The 19,185-nt window shown below is 37.8% G+C and overlaps 1 protein-coding gene and 1 long non-coding RNA gene across 2 annotated transcripts; one reads left to right on the forward strand and one right to left on the reverse strand.

Moving 5' to 3' along the window:
* Positions 1-16,068: 16,068 nt before the first annotated feature.
* LOC117273050 (uncharacterized) lies at positions 16,069-17,140 on the reverse strand. Its single transcript, XR_004503024.2, has 2 exons — positions 17,002-17,140; positions 16,069-16,912 (listed from the first exon to the last, which is right to left on the reverse strand). It is a non-coding gene; the product is annotated as an uncharacterized lncRNA (long non-coding RNA).
* LOC104118613 (transcription factor MYB61-like) lies at positions 16,451-18,096 on the forward strand. Its single transcript, XM_009629889.4, has 3 exons — positions 16,451-16,583; positions 16,679-16,808; positions 16,887-18,096. Exons 1-3 carry the CDS (start codon positions 16,451-16,453, stop codon positions 17,896-17,898), a joined length of 1,275 nt encoding a protein of 424 aa, XP_009628184.1. The 3' UTR covers positions 17,899-18,096.
* Positions 18,097-19,185: the final 1,089 nt, after the last annotated feature.

The raw sequence follows: 19,185 nt of genomic DNA on the forward strand, positions 1-19,185 counted from the left end.
GGCTATCTTGTACAATTTGTTTCTACGGGGCTGGCTGTGCAGTCCCCGGTCCCAATGATGCGTTTAATTTTCGGATTTTTAGTCCCCGATTGACGTGGCATTCATTGTTGTTGTATCCTCATATCATTCTCCCCCCCCAGTGTTCGAATGCGAAGAGTGCGAATTGGAACACTGGAAGTCTTGTATCTTTGACGATTCCATTAATGAATTGCTAGGTAATCCTTCACTCGGAAATATACCTTACTTCCCCTTAGGAATCCATGCTATCGAGCAAAAGAATACCTAACAATCCTCTAGCGGTTTGTGCTCGTGAACGGTTAGGTAACCTCTGTTCGATAGCGAACTTAACTTTCATTTGCTATCGAACCAAAGATTATCTAATCATCCCCGAGTGGAAGCTTGTTTGTTTGCCTTGCTATCAAAGGTCTTATTGTTGCTGTCTTCGTAGTATGCTTTCTGTCGCTTACTCATTAAAAACCTTGCCATAAAAATCCAATTGGGACAAAAACTGAACGAAGGGAAAAAGAGTGCAGCACATACTTTCTGCTTGAATAATGTTCATCAGCAATAATATCTTTTGAGGTGTGCCACACTCCAGTTGCTGGGCAACTTGTCTCCATTTTGGTTCTCCAACTCATATGAACCTTTCCCACTAATAGCTGAAATCTGGTAGGGACCTTCCCATATTAGACCTACCTTCCCCGCGTTGAGCTCTCGGGTACTTTGGGTTACTTTCCATAGAACCAAGTCTCCTACTTTGAAATAACGGAAGTTGGCTCTTTGATTATAATATCACTCAATTCTCTGCATTTGAGCTGCCATCCTTACATGCGCTAAGTCCCTGCATTCCTGGAGCAGTTCTAAGTTGATTAGCATTGCTTCGTCATTCGATTCTTCATTTGTCTGAGAATATCTCAAAGTGGGTTCACCCACTTCTACCGGGATTAGGGCTTCATCATCGTAAACAAGGGAAAAATGAGTTTCTCCTGTGCTCGATTTGGCTGTTGTTCAGTAGGCCCATAGAACTCCGGGCAATTCTTTGGGACATTTGCCTTTAGCTGCTTCCAACCTTTTCTTGAGGTTTTGAATAATCACTTTGTTCGTTGACTCCGCTTGACCATTTGCGCTTGGATGATAAGGAGAAGATGTGATCCTCTTTATTTTCAAGTCTTCGAGGAACTTTGTAATTTTTGCACCGATAAACTGTTGCCCATTGTCGCATGCTATCTCTTTTGGTATTCCGAACCTGCAAATTATATTTTTCCACAGGAAATCGACCACTTTGCGTTTTATGATCTTTCGATAAGAACCTGCTTCCACCCATTTAGAAAAATAATCAGTCAAAATTAAAAGAAACCTTACCTTTCCGGGAGCCGCTGGCAGCGGTCCGACGATGTTAATCCCCCATTTCATGAATGGCCATGGGGACAGAACCGAATGTAAGCGTTCTGCCGGTTGATGTACTAGTGATGCGTAGCATTGGCACTTATCACATTTTCATACGAAATCATTGGCGTCTTGTTCCATGCGAGTCCAATAATATCCTGCCCGTACCAATTTCAGCACCAAAGACTATGCGCCTGAGTGATTGCCGTATATTCCTTCATGTATTTCTCTCATGACATAGTCATCTACTGACGCTCCTAAACACATGGCCAGCGGGCCTTGGAAATATTTTCTATACAATTGGCCTTTCCTAAAGCTATAACGTGCAACTTTGGCACGTAATGCCCGTGATACTTTGGGATCATCGGGAAACTTCCCGTGCTCATGATAGTTTATTATTTAATTTCTCCAGTCCCAGACCAGATTAGCCGAATTCACCTTATAGTAACCATCCGTATCCAGGACTGAGCTCATCAGTTGTACCATCGTTCCTTTCTCCGATCCCTTTATTTCCATCGACGATCCTAAGTTTGCTAATGCATCCACTTCTGTGTTATCCTCCCTTTGGATATGAGTAGTTGACCATTCCTGGAATCGTGCTAAAAGACCCTGGACGTTTACCACGTATTGTTGCATACGTTTTTCTTTGGTATCAAAGATCCCGTAGACCTGATTTACCACCAGCTGTGAGTCACATTTGATTTCCATAACCTAGGAGTCAAGTCCCCAGGCCAATTCGAGCCCTGTAATCAAAGCTTCATACTCTGCTTCATTGTTAGTTAAATAGATTGTTATGATGGCCTGCCTTAAGGTTTCCCCGAAGGCGTGATTAAGACTATTCCGAGCTTGGGCCCTTTTACGTTCGAAGCTCCGTCCGTAAATAAGGTCCAAACCCCCGATGTTGATTCCAACACCATTACTGCCTCCTTGGTTGCCAGAGGTAGTAGTCCCGGACTAAAATCGGCCACGAAGTCAGCCAAGCCTTGTGACTTAATTGCAGTCCTTGGTCTATATTCTATGTCAAATTCACTCATTTTGACGGCCCATTTGGCCAATCCACCCGAGAGCTCGGGTTCGTGGAGGATGTTCCGCAAAGGGAAAGTAGTCACCACAGCTATCGGGTGGCATTGGAAGTAGGGCCTCAGCTTCCTAGTGGCGACTACGAGAGCTAAGGCCAGTTTTTCCAAATATGGGTAGCGAGTGTTTGCTCCCGTTAAAATTTTGCTAACGTAATAAATGAAAAATTGCGTACCTTCATCCTCCTGGACTAGAACCGCACTTACCGCAACTTCTGAAACCGCGAGGTAGACTAGCAATATTTCACCTTCTTTTGGTTTTGAGAGCAATGAAGGGCTCGATAAGTACTTCTTCAGATCCCTCAGAGCCTGTTGGAACTCCGGTGTCCATTCGAAATCTTCATCTTTTTGAACAGTGTGAAGAAGCGATGACATTTTTTCGATGACCGGGAAATGAACCTTCTCAAAGCTGCTAATCTTTCTGTGAGCCTTTGGACTTCCTTTACGTTCGACAATTGATCCTGGATATCCTCTATGGACTTGATTTTGTTGGGGTTTATCTCAATTCCCCTTTGTGAGACCAGAAATCCCAGGAAATTACCAGAACTGACCCCGACCGCTCAGTTCTCAGGGTTAAGTTTCATGTTATGCTTCCTCAGGATGTCGAATGTTTCTTGTAAATGCTTGAGGTGGTCACCTGCATTCAAAGACTTAACGAGCATATCATCTATATAAACTTCCATGGTCTTTCATATTTTCTTTTCAAACATTTTATTTACGAGTCGTTGATAAGTGGCTCCGGTATTTTTCCAACCCGAAGGGCATTACATTGTAACAATATGTACCAAAATTTGTTATAAATGAAGTTTTTTCCTGATCTTCCTGGTTCATCTTAATTTGGTTGTACCCGGACTAAGCATTAAGGAAACTCATCAACTCGTGCTCGGCAGTGGAATAAATTATTTAATCGATATTCGGCAGTGGGAATGAGTCTTTTGGGAATGCCTTATTAAGATCTTTATAGTCTACACATATGCGAAAATTATTGTTCTTCTTAGGAACCACTACTACATTGGCTAGGTAGTCCAGATATCTTATCTCTCGGACCAAACCGATTTTAAGTAAGCGGGTTACCTCTTCTTTGACGAATTTATTCCTGGCCTCAGCAATGGGCATTTCTTCTGCCTTGTCGGAGGTATGTTGGGATCCAAGCTTAGTTTGTGCACGGCTATTTCCATCGGGATACCTGTCATATCCTCGTGCGATCATGCAAAACAATTAGCGTTAAGCTTAAGGAATTCAATAAAACCAGACCTGAGCTCAGGGTGCAGTCCTATCCCCAAATAAAATTTTCTTTCTAGGAATTCTTCGAACAATGCCACTTGCTCCAGTTCCTCCGCAGTGGACTTCGTTACGTTCGTCTCTTCCGAAACTTGGAAATATCTCAGCACCTGATATTGTTCTGACGACTCTGCTCCTGGGCTAACTCCTTCTAACTCGGGAAAAGGCGTCGGTTCCTGTAATTGCTATGTCGTGCGCTCCTTCCCTTTGCTGCTGGAAACTAAGATTGCATTCATTTCCCTTGCTGGTTGATCACCTCTTATCTGCTTGATCCCTTCGGGCATTGGAAACTTCAGCAATTTGTGATATGTTGAAGGTACAAATTTTATCTCGTGTAACTATGGCTTCCCTGGATAATGTTGTATCCCATGTCACCATCTACTACTTCAAAGAGAGTTGTTTCATTACTCCTTCAGCGTTTGTGAGCAGCAAAATCTCTCCCCGGGTTATCACACTTGCAAGGTTGAAACCAGCGAGGAGCTTTGTTGCCGGAATAATACTTCTGGTGAGTTTGGTTTGCTCCAATACTCTCCATTGTATGATATTAGCCGAACTTCCTGGATCCACTAGAACACGTTTAATCTTAAAATCTAACACATTTAAAGATATTATCATTGCATCGTTGTGTGGTAACAACAATCCTCTGCGTCCTCCTCCGTGAAAGTGATATCGTCTTCTTCTGGGTGTCTTTTACTATGAGTTATCGATACTTTCATCTTCTTTGCTACCGAAAAGGTGACCTCGTTAATCTCATTCCCCCCGAAGATCATATTGATCGTTTGGCGTGGTGGTTCTTCTCCTGCTTTCGGAAGTTCCGCATTATCTCTGTTACGAGGATAATTGTTCTTGGCTCGGTCACTCAAGAATTCTCTAAGGTGACCATTCTTCAATAATGTTGCCACCTCCTCTCAGAGGTGTCAGCAATCCCCTGTCCGGTGACCGTTTGTCCCATGATACTTGAACCATAAGTTGGGATCTCTCTGACTAGAATCAGATCTCATAGGTCTCGAGAATCGTGCATCTTTAATATTTCTTATGGCTGACACCAACTCCACTATTCTAACGTTGAATTTATATTCTGATAACTTGGGGTAAGAAGGATCCCGAGACCCCAACGTCTCCTTATCTTGGAGTGATCTATTGTTTTGACCATGATCGGTCTCTCTATCAGTATTGAACTTGTTTGATGCCCGAAGGTTTCTGCCACAGCCTTCGGTCTGCTCGTAGGGAAAAAAAACATCCCCTCGAAGTCCGTCTATCCGCGTCGTAGTCATCCTTTGATTTTTCTCTGCTTTTCTCCCGTCCTTTGGCCGATGATGTAGAACCGACCTGGTCATCTTCGATCCTTATCTTTGACTTGTACTGGTTGGGTACATCTGCCCATGTTGTTGCTTGAAACTCATGCAGGCTCTCCTTCAACTTCCGGGAAGCGTCTGAACTTCTTGGATTCAATATCTTGGTGAATGCTTCAGCTGCCCATTCATCCGGGACGGCCAGGAGCAACATTCTTTCTTTTTGGAATCGAGTAACAAACTCTCGTAATAATTCAGATTCTCCCTGTGCGATCCTGAATTTGTCTGCCTTCTGGGCTTGCACTTTTCTGGCCCCAGCATGAGCCTTAATGAAAGAATCCACGAGCACCTCGAAGGAATCTATGGAATGCTCGGGTAATAATGAATACCACGTTAGAGCTCCCCTCGTGAGAGTTTCTTCGAATTTCTTTAGCAACACATATTCAATTTCATGAGGAGCTAAATCATTTCCTTTCATCGTCATTGAATATGTAGTAATATGCTCCTGTAGGTCTGAAGTTCCATCACACTTTGGAATTTCACGCATTTTGAACCACTTCGGGATTTGTTCTGGTGCCGCACTCGGCTTGTACGGTAATTGAATATACTTCTTCGAGTTCGGGCCTTTCAATACTGGTGGCGCGCCCGAGGTTTGATCCATGCGGGCGTTTACTTCCTTCATGAACCGCAATAGTTCATCCCTGAAAGGATCATTATAGTTGTTGAGACCGGATCTGCTCCCCCCAGCACCGTCGTAGCCAACTTCACCCCTAGGAATGTTGTTATCGACTCTCTGCGTTGTTTGGTCTGCGGGAACAACTGGAGGAATTGGATCTCGTCTGTTTGCATTATTCGAAGCACCTGATAGTGCCTGCTTCAATTCCATCATAACTTGATCCTGCTATGTGAGATGGCCTAGAATGATTGCTTTTTGCGCTTGCAGGACCCTCACCGCATCCGCTACATCCTCCTCATCAGCATCATCGGGAGTTGTCTCCCGAACCTGTCGAGGGTACCGCCTGTCATGCACCGGCATGGCATCATTCCCCTCACTGCGGGTGTCACTGATTGAATCCTCGAAATGAGGCCGATCCCCTCGAATTTCAGGGTTACGTGTGTCGTTAACAGTGTTATCTGCCATTTTTCGTGATTTTCTTCTAAGACAAAGTAATCAAAACACATTAGTAAAAAAGGCAAGGATCAATTTAATTGCACGGCTGTCTAGGTCCCACGGTGGGCGCCAAACTGTTTACCCGCAAAACGGTACAATTAAATTTATACGTGGTTTCTAGACAAGTGAACTAATTTGATCCTGAAATAATGCAATAATTGAAGAAATACACGGTACTTAGCCTTAGAATGTGAATGAAATAACAGAGATGATGATTCCGTGAACACGGTTTCCTGGCACAGCGATGATGAGACCAAAAAGCAAGAAAGTAGAATTGTAGAAAGCTTTATATAGAATAGAGTGTAAGTTTTGCCAGATAATTTTCCTCCCTTACAATGACAACTGAGTTCACTATTTATAGTTATATCTAGGGAAGGAAGTCCTAGAATCATATCCTCCTTTAATGTCAATTATGAGGGTCATTGATGAATACGTAACGTTACACATAAAGGCCAAATTCTCTGTAATGTACCGTCGCTCTTAATACAACAGAATATTCCCTATTAAATATTACCGGGCGCAGAGCATTTAACACACCTTTATGAACGTTATCCTTTCCGGTGATAGGAGGAATGGCTACATTCGGTTTTCGGCCATCCCTGTCTTGAGTTCTACGTGTCCTCCCTTCATACGACCACGTGTCATATCATATTTCACCCTATATAGGCCTTAGCGGCGTATTGCTCGAACGTATGATGTATTTAATGATCACGAAGCATGTAGCAACACTCCATTTAGATCTTGAATGTTGCTAGAACTTTGAGCAAGCCATATTTAACATGTCTTTGATCTCTTAATAAATATTCCAAGAGTTTTATGAAATTTTCAAAATAGTATATTTGATCTCTTTGTGCATATTCCGAGAGTTTATGAAATTGTTGAGATTTATTTTTGAAGGACATATGTAGCCTTATTTATAGGCATAAATTAGGTTTGGACTCATCTTGTAGAATTATGTCACCAAGTAATCCTAATGGACTCATCTTGTAGAGGCCCTAGTCCAAATTTCTTTATGCACTAATTTGACAAATTTTCAATGTCTACTATACACCTACATATTTGTCTGCATGGTTGTTTGCCTCGCAAGACACAAGTTTCACTGAAATACTAAACTTATTTTCTTCTGTGTATTTTCTAAGGGAATGAAATAAATTTGAAGCTATTTAAACAAAATCCTTCTAATTCTTTTTCTAAGAAAATGGTAACAAAGAGTGTGACGTTTCTTCCCCCTAAGCTCAAGCGTCTCCTAGGGGATTAGGAGTGCCGGTGTGGCGGTTTTGAGGTTGCCGCAAAATACAGAGCCACGCATAACTGTTGGGGGACAAATGACCGTACACCAAGATATAGAAAAGTACTTCTTCCGTTCGCTATACTAAAAATACACTTTCACTTTTACTTGTTCACTATATTAAATCAAGAGAAATGCAATCTTTTTTTCCTGTTTTACCCTTATCATTAATTACTCAATTTAAAAACTATCTCTCAAGACTTTTTGAAATGTTATTATTATTAGGGGTTATATGATAAAAATATACTATAATTATTATTTCTTAAGGAGTGTGAAAAGTTCAAAATAGACAAGTAAAAGTAAACGGAAAGAGTAAGATAGGCCAGACATTTCTATAAGATTTTGGAAATTGTGTATTTAAACACCCCTTCTCTCCAATCCTCTAGATTTTTTCTCCACTAAATCTTTTTAGTGCTCCTTTCTAATAGAGGTGGAGGCAGATGAAAATTATATACATCTCCAACTCTGTTTTAAAAATCAAATTCCTACCTTAACTTTGAAATACCTATTTTAAAATAAAAATAATGAGCAGAATAAAAAAAATAATTTGCTGGTGTTAGTAATTTTATTAATAGCAATTAAAACTCAGATATTTATTTACACAATAAAATATTAAAAATGTGAGAACCTCGTAAACATATACCCAATGCATGTAATAAATATTTTTAATTATTAATGTAGATTTTAGTAGAAATTGTTAAAATATTATCTCTTTATATTTTATCTATTTGCGAACAGGCGTATTACGCTATTACAATCTAAATATCACTTTTGTGACGTGGGGCTGGAGTAGAGGGTTTCGCAAAAGCAAAGCTAGGGTCGCTTTTGCTATAGGTGGGACTTCGCAAAGGCGAAGACTTAGGTGGCAAATACGACATTGGGGCACAGAGGTTGATCGCTTTTGCGAATATCGTATTTGTGAACGAGAGTATGCAATTGCGATATCTGTAGTTGGGTAAAGGTTGAGATCCAAAATCGGAACTTAGCTCATTTTACACTATTTTTCAACCCTATATTCCATATAAGCGATTTTTGAAGAGCATTTTCTTCCCAAATTTATTGGTGTTTAACTTGTATTCAATCAATTTTAATTACTTCTTCATGAAATGTATCATCAAATTTATGAATTTCAAAGTAAAAATTAAGGGTTTTGGGTAAAATTTAGGGATTTTGTAAAATTGAGATTTAAACCTCGAATTGAGGTCGGATTTTAAAACAAATTATATATACGGGCTCGGGGGTGAATAGATATTCGGGATTTGATCGAAATCTCGAATTCTGGCCACGTGGGCCTAAGTTGACTTTTTATTGACTTTTTAATTGTGTTAAAAATCAAACATTTTTCATTCGTTGGTAGATTCTAAACTTGTTTTGAATTATTTGAATAATATTTGGCTAGATTCGGTTGGTTCAGAGGCTTGTTAAAAAAATCGTGGTTGATTGTTGATTTTATTTCGGAATGAGGTAAGTGTCTTGGTTAACCTTGATTTGAGAAAAATAAGGTATAATCGAGTCTATTTAATACGTGAACTATGTGTTGGGGCAGTGTATATGCAAGGTGACGAGTGTATATGCATTGGTCATGGGATAAGCATGCGGGTGAAATTTGTCTTACTTGTACTATGTTATTTCGTGTAATATATCCTCCATGCTTAGATAGATTGTTAATTACTCGATTTCTTGCTTTCATGTTATTTCTTATGTTGAGATTGTTGTGATATTGAGTATTGAGAACGTGAAAATAGTTAATTGGTTGTTGACACTAATTGTTGAAAGATTCTCATATGATGAGTTGTGTTCAAATACCGTTGTTGAAATTGAATTTGCTTCCCATCTTTCTTAATATTGTTGTGATTTCTTGGTGAGGAGGAGTAAAAGGCACGAAGGGTGTTGTCGTGATTTGTTTGCATATTGATATCTTTTCTTGAGTGAACGTGAGGCTAAAGCACGAAGAGTGATGCCGTGCAATTGCATTTATATTATCATGTGAGGAAGAGTAACGACTCGACCGGCCGTTTTGAGCAATTATACTTCGCTCGGTGGTTTGAGGGCATGATCAGATTTGTATGATGTATTATGACTTATGTGAATCATATGTTTTGATTTTCTGGTTATTCAGAATCGATTTGGAAGAATGAATTTCATGATTTAAGCTTTAAGTTGAAAGAGTTGATCAAATTTGACTTTTTAGTATTTGACCTCGGATTAGAGTTTCGATGGTTCCGTTAGGTCCGGATGGTGATTTTGGACTCGAGCGTATTTTCGGATTTGCGTTTGTATGTTTCTAGAAGGTTTCGACACAAATTGGCAAAAGTTAGAAATTCGAAGGTTTGAAAAGTTCATAAGTTTGACCGGGAGTTGACTTTAATGATATCTGATTCGTATTGTGATTTCATGAATTGGAATAGATTCATTATGTCATTTAAGACTTGTGTGCAAATTTGAGTTCATTCAGATTTGATTTGATATATTTCGATGCGAGTTTTAGAAGTTGAAAGTTGAAAGTTCATTAAAGTTTGATTTGAGGTGCGATTCGTCATTTCGATGTTGTTATGTGTGATTTGAGGTCTCGAGTAGGTACGTATTATATTATGAGACTTGTTGGTATATTCAGACGTGGTCCCCAGGGGCTCGGGCATGTTTCGGATTGATTTCGGACCATTTATTCTTCATATCGCATTGCTGGCCTGGTTTCTGCTGAAGTCTGGTGCACTAAATGTTCTTCGCGATCGTGGACTTCGAGGTGCCATCGCGTAAGGGAAAAAAATTGGATCAGAGTATTTCTTTTTCTTCGCGTTCGCAAATGATGGTCTATGTTCGCATAGGTTGCGGCAGATTGAGGAAATGCAATCGTAGGTGCGCATGCGTTCGTAGTGTAGAGTTGAGCTGGGCAGGTCTTCATGGCTTCTTCATCGCGTTCGCGAGCCTGGGGCCGCGTTCGCGTAGTGACTTTTCGAGGGTGAGCTTTTTGTGCTTCGCGATCACGATGTTTGTTTTGCGATCGCATAAGGTGATTCTGGGCAGTGGAATTTTCTTTTTCGCGATCGCGATGGTATTTCTGCGATCGCGATTCATTGATTCGTCCAGTGATTATAAAGTACTCTATTTTGGGGGTTTCAGTCATTTTTACATATTTGGAGTTATGGAGCTCGGATTGATATGATTCTTGAAGCAATTTTCATCATGTGGATTGGGATAAGTATTCTCTACTCATTTTTTATTTTATATCATGAATCTATCTTCGTTTTTGGCATTTGATCGAGGGTTTCAAGAGAGAAATTGGGGTTTTTTGTCTAAAGTTTTATAGAGTGAATTTTCACGTTTTGAACGTCGATTCGGAGTTGGATTTAAGTGAAACTAGTATGGTTGGACTCGTAATTGAATGGGTTGTCGGATTTTGCAAGTTTCACCGAGTTCCAAGGCACGGGCCCGAGTTTGTCGTTTTGGTCTATTTTGGGCCTTTGATTAAAGAATTGCCCTTTGTTATTTGAAATTGTTCCTTAGGCGTTATTTGATATTCTTGAGTTGCTTTTCGCTAGTTTCGAGCCGTTCGTAGGTCGGTACGTGCGGTATGGCATTTTTGGAGCATCGTTTGGCTTACTCGGTATTGGATTTGGCTTGTTCGAGGTAAGTAACACATCTAAACTTGGTGCTGAGGGTATGAAACCCCGAATTACGTGTTTTGTGATTGATGTTGAGGTGATGTGCATGCTAGGTAACGGGCGTATGGGCATGCACCGTAGAAGTGGTGATTTAGTCGATTCTATAGAATTGTGTAGCTATCTTATCTGAACATTTTTACTGTACTCTATGTGTTAGAGACCTTGAGGTGTGATTCATGCTAGAAAATATGTTTAGGCTATATGCTAGTACTACTGGGACCCACCACGGTCATTCTTTGCTGTTGAGTTATTTGCTTAAATTGCAGTTATGTACTCAGTCACATTCACCTTTACGTATCATATCTTAGTCTCTATTATCGTATATTGTCACATCTTGTATCACTGATTAGGGCTGCTTAGCATGAGTGTTGTGAGCCCGAAATACTGGAGAGATTGATGACTGAGTGAGGCTGAGGGCATGTTGAGAGAGATATTAATGGGATCGGATTGTACGCTGCAGCAGGCTTTATTGATTCATATCAGGATTTGGCTTATTATAGCGCTTGGGCTGGATCGGCCCCTCCAGAGTCTGCACATCCATAGTGGGCGCAGTTGCTATGGATTTTTCGGCTGGATCTGTCTTGGATTCATTTGCATTGAGCTGGATCTGCCATGGATTTACTTATGTTTGGGCTGGATTTGCCCTGTATAGTACTGAGTGACTGAGTGAGATGAGTATTGAGCATGGTGAGTGAGAATACGAGATAGTGAGATTGAGTACCATGAAAGTGTGAGTACATGGGTTCATCACTGAGACGCATTGCATTTGACATGCGTACTTGAGATACATGCATACAGATACATTTTCTCATGCTACCCGGTTTTGGTGACATTCATGATTTCACCTGCATAATTATATGTAGGCATATAGATGTACTTTCCTCATGCTATTTGAAAATGAAACATCTTATTTATTGTTGAAAGGTTTTTGGGAAAAACACAATTTTCAAACTTACTTATATGGTTTTGGTGTTTTCGATAGAAGATTTAGAATTTACAGTTATACTTGAAAAACATGCCCAATTTTCGTAACTGTGAACGAGTTGAGCATCTTATCCCTAAGTTATTTTCTTGTACCATTTTCACTATATTGTTATGAACTGTAGCTGATTATTGGAGTTGGAATCTGACCCTTGTCCCAGCTCGTCACTACTTTCAACCCAAGGTTAGGTTTGTTACTTATTGAGTATATGGGGCCGATTGTACTCATACTACACTTCTGCACCTTACGTACAGATGTTGGATGCGGATATTGCTGCGTACGGCGGGAGCTGGATCTGAAGATGTACCTGTGTTCTAGTTATGGCTATCATGTGTCCTTGGTAGCATTAGATTCGAATTCTGTTCATTTACATTTCAAACAGATGTTGTAATTATTTCAATTGAGTCTTGTAAAAATCTAATTCTTAGAAGCTCATGATTTGTATTACCAGTCCCTGAAAAAATTCTTGTATAAAAGCAGTTGTATTATTATTTTTTTCACTTAATAAATCTCATAACATTGGATAGTGATTAATTGGCTTACCTAGCGGGTTGGGTTAGGTGCCATCACGACTAGTTGAATTTTGGGTCGTGACAGGAAAAGAGTAAAAGCACGAAGGGTGATATCGTGCACTTGCTCATGTACTTGTGACTCCACTTCTTAGGCTATTCGCGTTAGATGTTGATCTTAGACTTATTGTATTTATATCCAGATAGTCTTGTCTTTTTATTATTATGCTATTGTCAGACTTTTATAGTTTTTCTTGATTCTCTGGTATGTGTTGGCTTGCCTAGCAAGTATGGTTAGACGACAATTCTAATTAGTTGGAATTTCGGGTCGGGATCCTCGATGTTTAGCCTAGACCGAATTTAAATGTGCAAAACTTTGCGCATGCCACTCTACTGTACAACTCTTTTGAATTTACAGGTATGTAATTGGAAAATCAAAGTCGAGCTATTAACACTGAATTTGGTCTTGTTATCATCAAGAGAAAGTCCAATAGTCCTCTAATTTCAAACTTTAAGGATAAAGTTGGTGGCTTGTTGGTAAAGTGACAGCAAAGCAATGAAAGAATAAGAAACAAAAACTAAAATGAAAAACATAGTCTCTCGAAATGTGATTGCTTATTCATGGCATGGATTTCTTTTTCTTTCTTTATTTGATGACATGGCTGATATACAGCTGTAGCAAAGTAGTCCATTAACCCAAAAGAATGAACAAATTAAAAGGTTTTAAGAATGGAAATTCTCATGGAAGAAGAGAAGGAAGCAACTCATGCTTAACCAAAAGTGGTCTCATCAAGGTGATTGGCCTAAAATTTATTGTTTCACGAAACCACGTACTAATATATGAATTTGAATACATAGTGTAAAGAAAATTTATATTATTAGTATAATTTAATTTTTAATAAATTATTATTGTATTTTCATATTATGAATTCATATATATATATATATATATATATATATATATATATATATATATATATATATATATATATATTATAAGCAATTATTTTCATGCCCTAACTATGTTTCGGTTTTTTCATTTCCGTATTTCACTTTAACCTTTTAAATTCATTAATTTTTCTTTTTCTTTATTTTACCTTCCACATGCATTTATCAAAGAAACACAACATTATCAGACGTCTTTTCAATTAAGAAAATTTTATTGCAAAGGACTTTTCATTTCGCTATTAATTTGATTCAAGTCCAATGTGTTATTATTTCCCTCGTCCAACAATCTTGAATCTGTTATGGTTGGTTTAAGCAAATTTGCATGCCGTCAAAGTGAAAAGGCAGTGCACTCACATAACTAGCCTAATAAAGATGGTATTTCTAGATGGAAGATAGTAATTTTTCAAATAACCCCACAAAATGGGCCGCGTTTGGCCCTCTCATTTCAAATAGAAAACCGACTTCCCGAAATGATTCAGCAGGCCAACTTTAGAATTTACCAACCAGAAAGAAATATGTAGTTACTTCAATGAAAGCTTTAGTTCCAGTATAATTTGGAAAATAAACTATTCAATGAAATTGGTGCAAAATCACGAACAATCAGGGTTCAAATTTTAGCAGATACAACTCGGTTAAGTGAGTAGAGTTATTTAATACCGGTTAAGTGACAAGAGTGGGTTGCTCTAGTGGTGAGCACCCTCCACTTCCAATCAGGGGGTTGTGAGTTCGAGTCACCCCAAGAGCAAGGTGGAGAGTTCTTGGAAGGAGGGAGCCCGAGGGTCTATCGGAAACAGCCTCTCTACCCCAGGGTAGGGGTAAGATCTGCGTACAAACTACCCTCCCCAAACCCCACTAGTAGGATTATACTGAATTGTTGTTGTTGTTAATATAAGATAGCAGGTACGCAAATACGCAATTGAATAACTGATCATCCTACTGAGCAAAATTATCTGTTATGTGTACTAATGTGAGATAACATATATCTAATACCAAAAACAAAAAGTGTACGCAAGTTAAATCAGACAATCCATCATTATAGAAATTCTGATGCTAGTATTTTTCAAGAAAAAAAAGGGGGATACAATGAACAAAAGTTTTGGTCTGAATAATTTACTAAAATTTGTCCATATTCAAGTTTAATATATTCTAAGTTCAAAGGAGGACAGCTACATTATTGTCACTGTCGGCTGTGTTTTATAAGAAATAAACAACGTTTACTCGTTTAATTATTTTCATTTAGTCACACAACTGATCATAAACACAAAAGAAGTTCTTTTCCCGTCATGTAGGGAGAAAAATAATCCTATAAAACAATTAAAAAATATCTAAATTAATCAGGAAGAGGGAGGCTTCTTTATTTTCTTTATCTTGTTTGATTCTGTCTATGAAAGGAAGATAATTGATATTTGGAGTTGCTGGAAATATAGATGATTTTTAAGAGAAAATGGAAGATACCCTTCATGTTCCCAAGAAATTAAAAATTAATTTCCTTCAAGAATTATTCGTAAATAACACTATAAAAAGAGATTATGATCAGCTCACAGAAATGATAGACAAAAGTTTAATAATTTAATGCCACCTGGCGAAAAAAACACTAAATAAATACACTGGAGTCCATATATAGATTTTTATTCGGAGGCAGAGCTAAGATTTTAAACTTATGGGTTCGAGATTTTAATCGTTTTAAATCACTGGTTTTTAAATTAATCATTTATACATATTCAATGAATTTTTTAAAATAAATATAAGGTTCGAACCAAAACTAGTGGGTTCAGCCGAACCTACTCTCGGCACTCTAGCTCACCTGTTTTTATCTTATGTCAAACATAAAAGACAACTAAAGGAATGCATACTGGTGGAAGTTCTTCTTGCTTATCCTAATTGCTAGTTTTAACTAATCATAGGAATTTCTCGACTTCTGGATCCTTTTATTAACTAATCCTTTCTAAATATTTCAACCTTCTCTCTCTCTTTGTATTTTGGAATTGAATTTAACTAAGAGATAAGTTGTTTATTTGAACAAACCATATCAGTTGGAAAGATTCTCTCATCTTCTTAAACCAATTTTTTCCCCCCCCCTTTTTTAAGTTTTAATTTATTTTAACTGAATTAAGATTTTATGAACAGGAAGTCTTGGGAGAAGAAAATACCCTTTTGGTCCCCTAAAGAAATATCTCTCTAGATGTACCCCACAAATGCTGTCAAACTCATTAATTTTCTCAAAACCCTGTTATAAGACAAAAGCAAGACAGACTATTGGATCTCCAATTTCACATTTCAAATGTAGAAAAAGGGAAAGAATTTTTTTTAAAAAAAAAAAAAAAGAAGAAGAAGAAAGAAGAAAGAAACTATATAACATGAATTTAAATTGTGTATATTGAGTAAAAACATTTTACGTTATCTGTAGTTTTACCTGCTAGAACAAGTAACTTACCACCATTTAAGGTAACTGAATCACGTTTGTTAAAAAATATTACCTGTAATAAATTTTTAAATGTTTTGATAATGTAAAATATTTACACGGTCGATGTATAGAAGTTAAACTCATCTAACATTAATAACAAACTCAATAAACCTCAAAATCAAATCATCTACTGAATATGACTTTCTTATTAATATTAAGGTTCCTCCCTCCTATCTATTTGATTCCTACCAGCCTGTGTGCCCTTTCATTTTCCATAGGTTCCACTCTCCTTTCATTTTCTAATTATCATTAACATCATCCTTCATATCTTTCTCTCTAAACCATTCTAAATAGAATTGCTCTTCCTCTTGTACAGCTTAGCATTCAAGAAAAAAAAAGTGAAAAAACCTTTGGCTTCTTTTTGGCCTTTTTTGCCAGCATTGCATTGCACATGGGGAGGCATTCTTGTTGTTACAAGCAGAAGCTGAGGAAAGGCCTCTGGTCCCCTGAGGAAGATGAGAAACTTATAAATCATATTAGTAAATATGGTCATGGCTGTTGGAGTTCAGTCCCTAAACTAGCTGGTACAATACACGCTATATTACCTCAATTACTTTTACTGAGTTTAATTTCTTGAAAATGCATGAGGAAAAATAACACTAGTTTGTTTTGGATGCAGGGCTTCAGAGGTGTGGCAAGAGCTGCAGGCTAAGATGGATTAACTACCTGAGACCTGATTTGAAAAGAGGAACATTCTCACAAGAGGAAGAGAATTTGATAATTGAACTTCATGCAGTTCTAGGGAACAAGTAAATACATATTTTCTTGATTCTTATAGTACTTTTCATGATGTAACAAAACTGACACCTTGACTTCTTTTTCCATAGGTGGTCACAAATTGCTGCTAGATTACCTGGAAGAACAGACAATGAAATCAAGAATTTATGGAACTCTTCCATTAAAAAAAAACTAAGGCAAAAAGGGATTGATCCAAACACTCACAAGCCACTTTCTGAGGTTGAGAATGAAGAGAAGGTGTCAGCAATCAGTAAAAACAATGAGAAAGCTTCTGAAGGCTCCAGTGAACTCAATTTCTTTGAAGCTCATGAGAATTCTAACAATGGAATTGAAACAGAGAAACCAAAACCATCTTCAGCGACGACTATGGACCGCTATTCCAATAATATGAGTGCTGCTGTAGCCCCACCAACACATGAATTCTTCCTTAATAGGTTTGTTAACACACATGAAACCTCCACCACTAGTTGCAATAAGCCTCTTGACTTGGCAAGTTACCTCTCTTTTCAGCACTTGAATTATGGCTCAAACATTGGTTTGTCCATGAGTCCAGACACCAGTAATATTCTTTTCAACTCCAATAATCCCAAGAATTCAGAAATGGTTTCTCATCACTTCAATTCCAACATGTCAACAAATGATAATATTCTCACTTCCATTTCAAACTCAATTCTCACATCTCCAATAGCAGCAGCAAGTAATAATTCAATAGGGACTTTTACCAGCAATGGGAGCAGTACTAGTATTGATCAATTGCAAAGAAACTGTTCTTTCTTTGATAACAATGCATTCTCATGGGGAGCTGCAGACTGTGGGAAATCAGAAAAAGAAGCCAATATTCATCCATCAGAAACTGATCCTGAAGACATCAAATGGTCTGAATATTTGCATACACAATTTTTACCAGGCAATTCAATCCATAATCATCAAATAACTCAAGACTTGTACCGTGAAAAATCAGGCACACAATTTGCAACAGAAAGTTCATTGAGTAGTACTACATGGCTGCAGAACCAACAGCAACAACCTTCTATACAAACTGCAGACTTATATAATAAGCATTTTCAGAGAATTCCAGATGCATTTGGACAATTTTCTTAGCCTATTTTCTATCAGCAGAGATGTTAATATTCAACAGGTGTGTGCTATAGAGTTTTATTCTTATTCTGTAAATGGTTCTTTTGAAATATTTCTTCTTTGTGAACACTGGATATTCTTGATAGAATATTAAAAACTTGTTCTTCTTTATGTGTATGTTTTGAATAGAATGAATATTACTTTTTTTATTTCTCTTTTAAATTTTTATTTATCTCCTATATTTTTGGTTTACAGGCTGTAACTAATTCTGTCTATTAAGTGTTCATTCCAAAAGCTTTAGTATTTATTACTTTCTGGCTTTCACATAAGTATGGGATTTCCTATGCAACCTAAAAGAATCCGTTGATGATTGTGACTATATGTAACATAGTCTAAATCTTTTGGAGTTTTCACAAACTATTTGAGTGATTTTAACACTTGTACAGGACACATCTCTATCATAATTGGCCTTTTTCCTAATTGTACAATTGATGAAAAGCACATAATTTATTCCTATTGAATGATTCAAGGAGCCATTTTCCTTAAATGGGTGTCTATCCTTGTCTCCTGCAGATGGAGATAGTTTTAACTTTTGACAGTCTTTAAGTCATTTCCTCTCTTCCTAGGGACCAAAATATGATGTAAACAATATGTTATAGCTGTATCTTTTAGGTTCATATATATACATGCAAAATAGCACTTTCCATCTTAAAGAAATTAAAAAGAAAAAAAAAATCAAAAACCCCACAACTTAAAAGGCTGCTAATAGTCAAGACTGAAGGAAGAGAATTTCCAATTAAAGGCACAAGGGAAACTTTTTAAATATTGTGGTATAGTTTTCTTGAGATTCACCAGTGAATAAAAAAAAATTCCAACTCAATCTTTGGGGGTTGGAGGATATCCATGTCATTGCTTAGTGACTGGGAAAGGCACAAAATTGATGCAGTCTGTAGATTGTGGACACAAATGATACATCCTCTATCAGAAACTAACTTTATCTACTTGTAGAAAAAAACAGGAGAAAGAGGGTCCCTATGATAGAAACAAACCATCTTCATACTGATACTGATACTGAGGAAAGGGATATCATATCACATTACTTTCTTTGAACTTAAGAGAATTGCTATAGGGGTAATCAGCAAATTAGAGGAAATATCCTCAAGATTAAGCTAAATTTTTCAAGAGACTGCATCAGCTTCTAATAAGAAAAGCTACCAAATTTTGGTTTTCTACCATAATAAGTCCAGTTTTCATTTGTCAGCCTTAGAAATTGGGCCAAGTTTCATGTGAAAGATAGCTCTATCAGTCTTT

This window comes from Nicotiana tomentosiformis, chromosome 11, assembly GCF_000390325.3.
Source record: "Nicotiana tomentosiformis chromosome 11, ASM39032v3, whole genome shotgun sequence".
NCBI classification, from domain to species: domain Eukaryota; kingdom Viridiplantae; phylum Streptophyta; class Magnoliopsida; order Solanales; family Solanaceae; genus Nicotiana; species Nicotiana tomentosiformis.

Bases quoted from the DNA above. Each gene is read 5' to 3' on its own strand.
- LOC104118613 (XM_009629889.4), top strand. From the start codon at position 16,451: ATGGGGAGGCATTCTTGTTGTTACAAGCAGAAGCTGAGGAAAGGCCTC. The intron at 16,584-16,678 runs GTACAATACACG...TTTTGGATGCAG, and splicing joins TTCAGTCCCTAAACTAGCTG to GGCTTCAGAGGTGTGGCAAG. The intron at 16,809-16,886 runs GTAAATACATAT...CTTTTTCCATAG, and splicing joins CATGCAGTTCTAGGGAACAA to GTGGTCACAAATTGCTGCTA.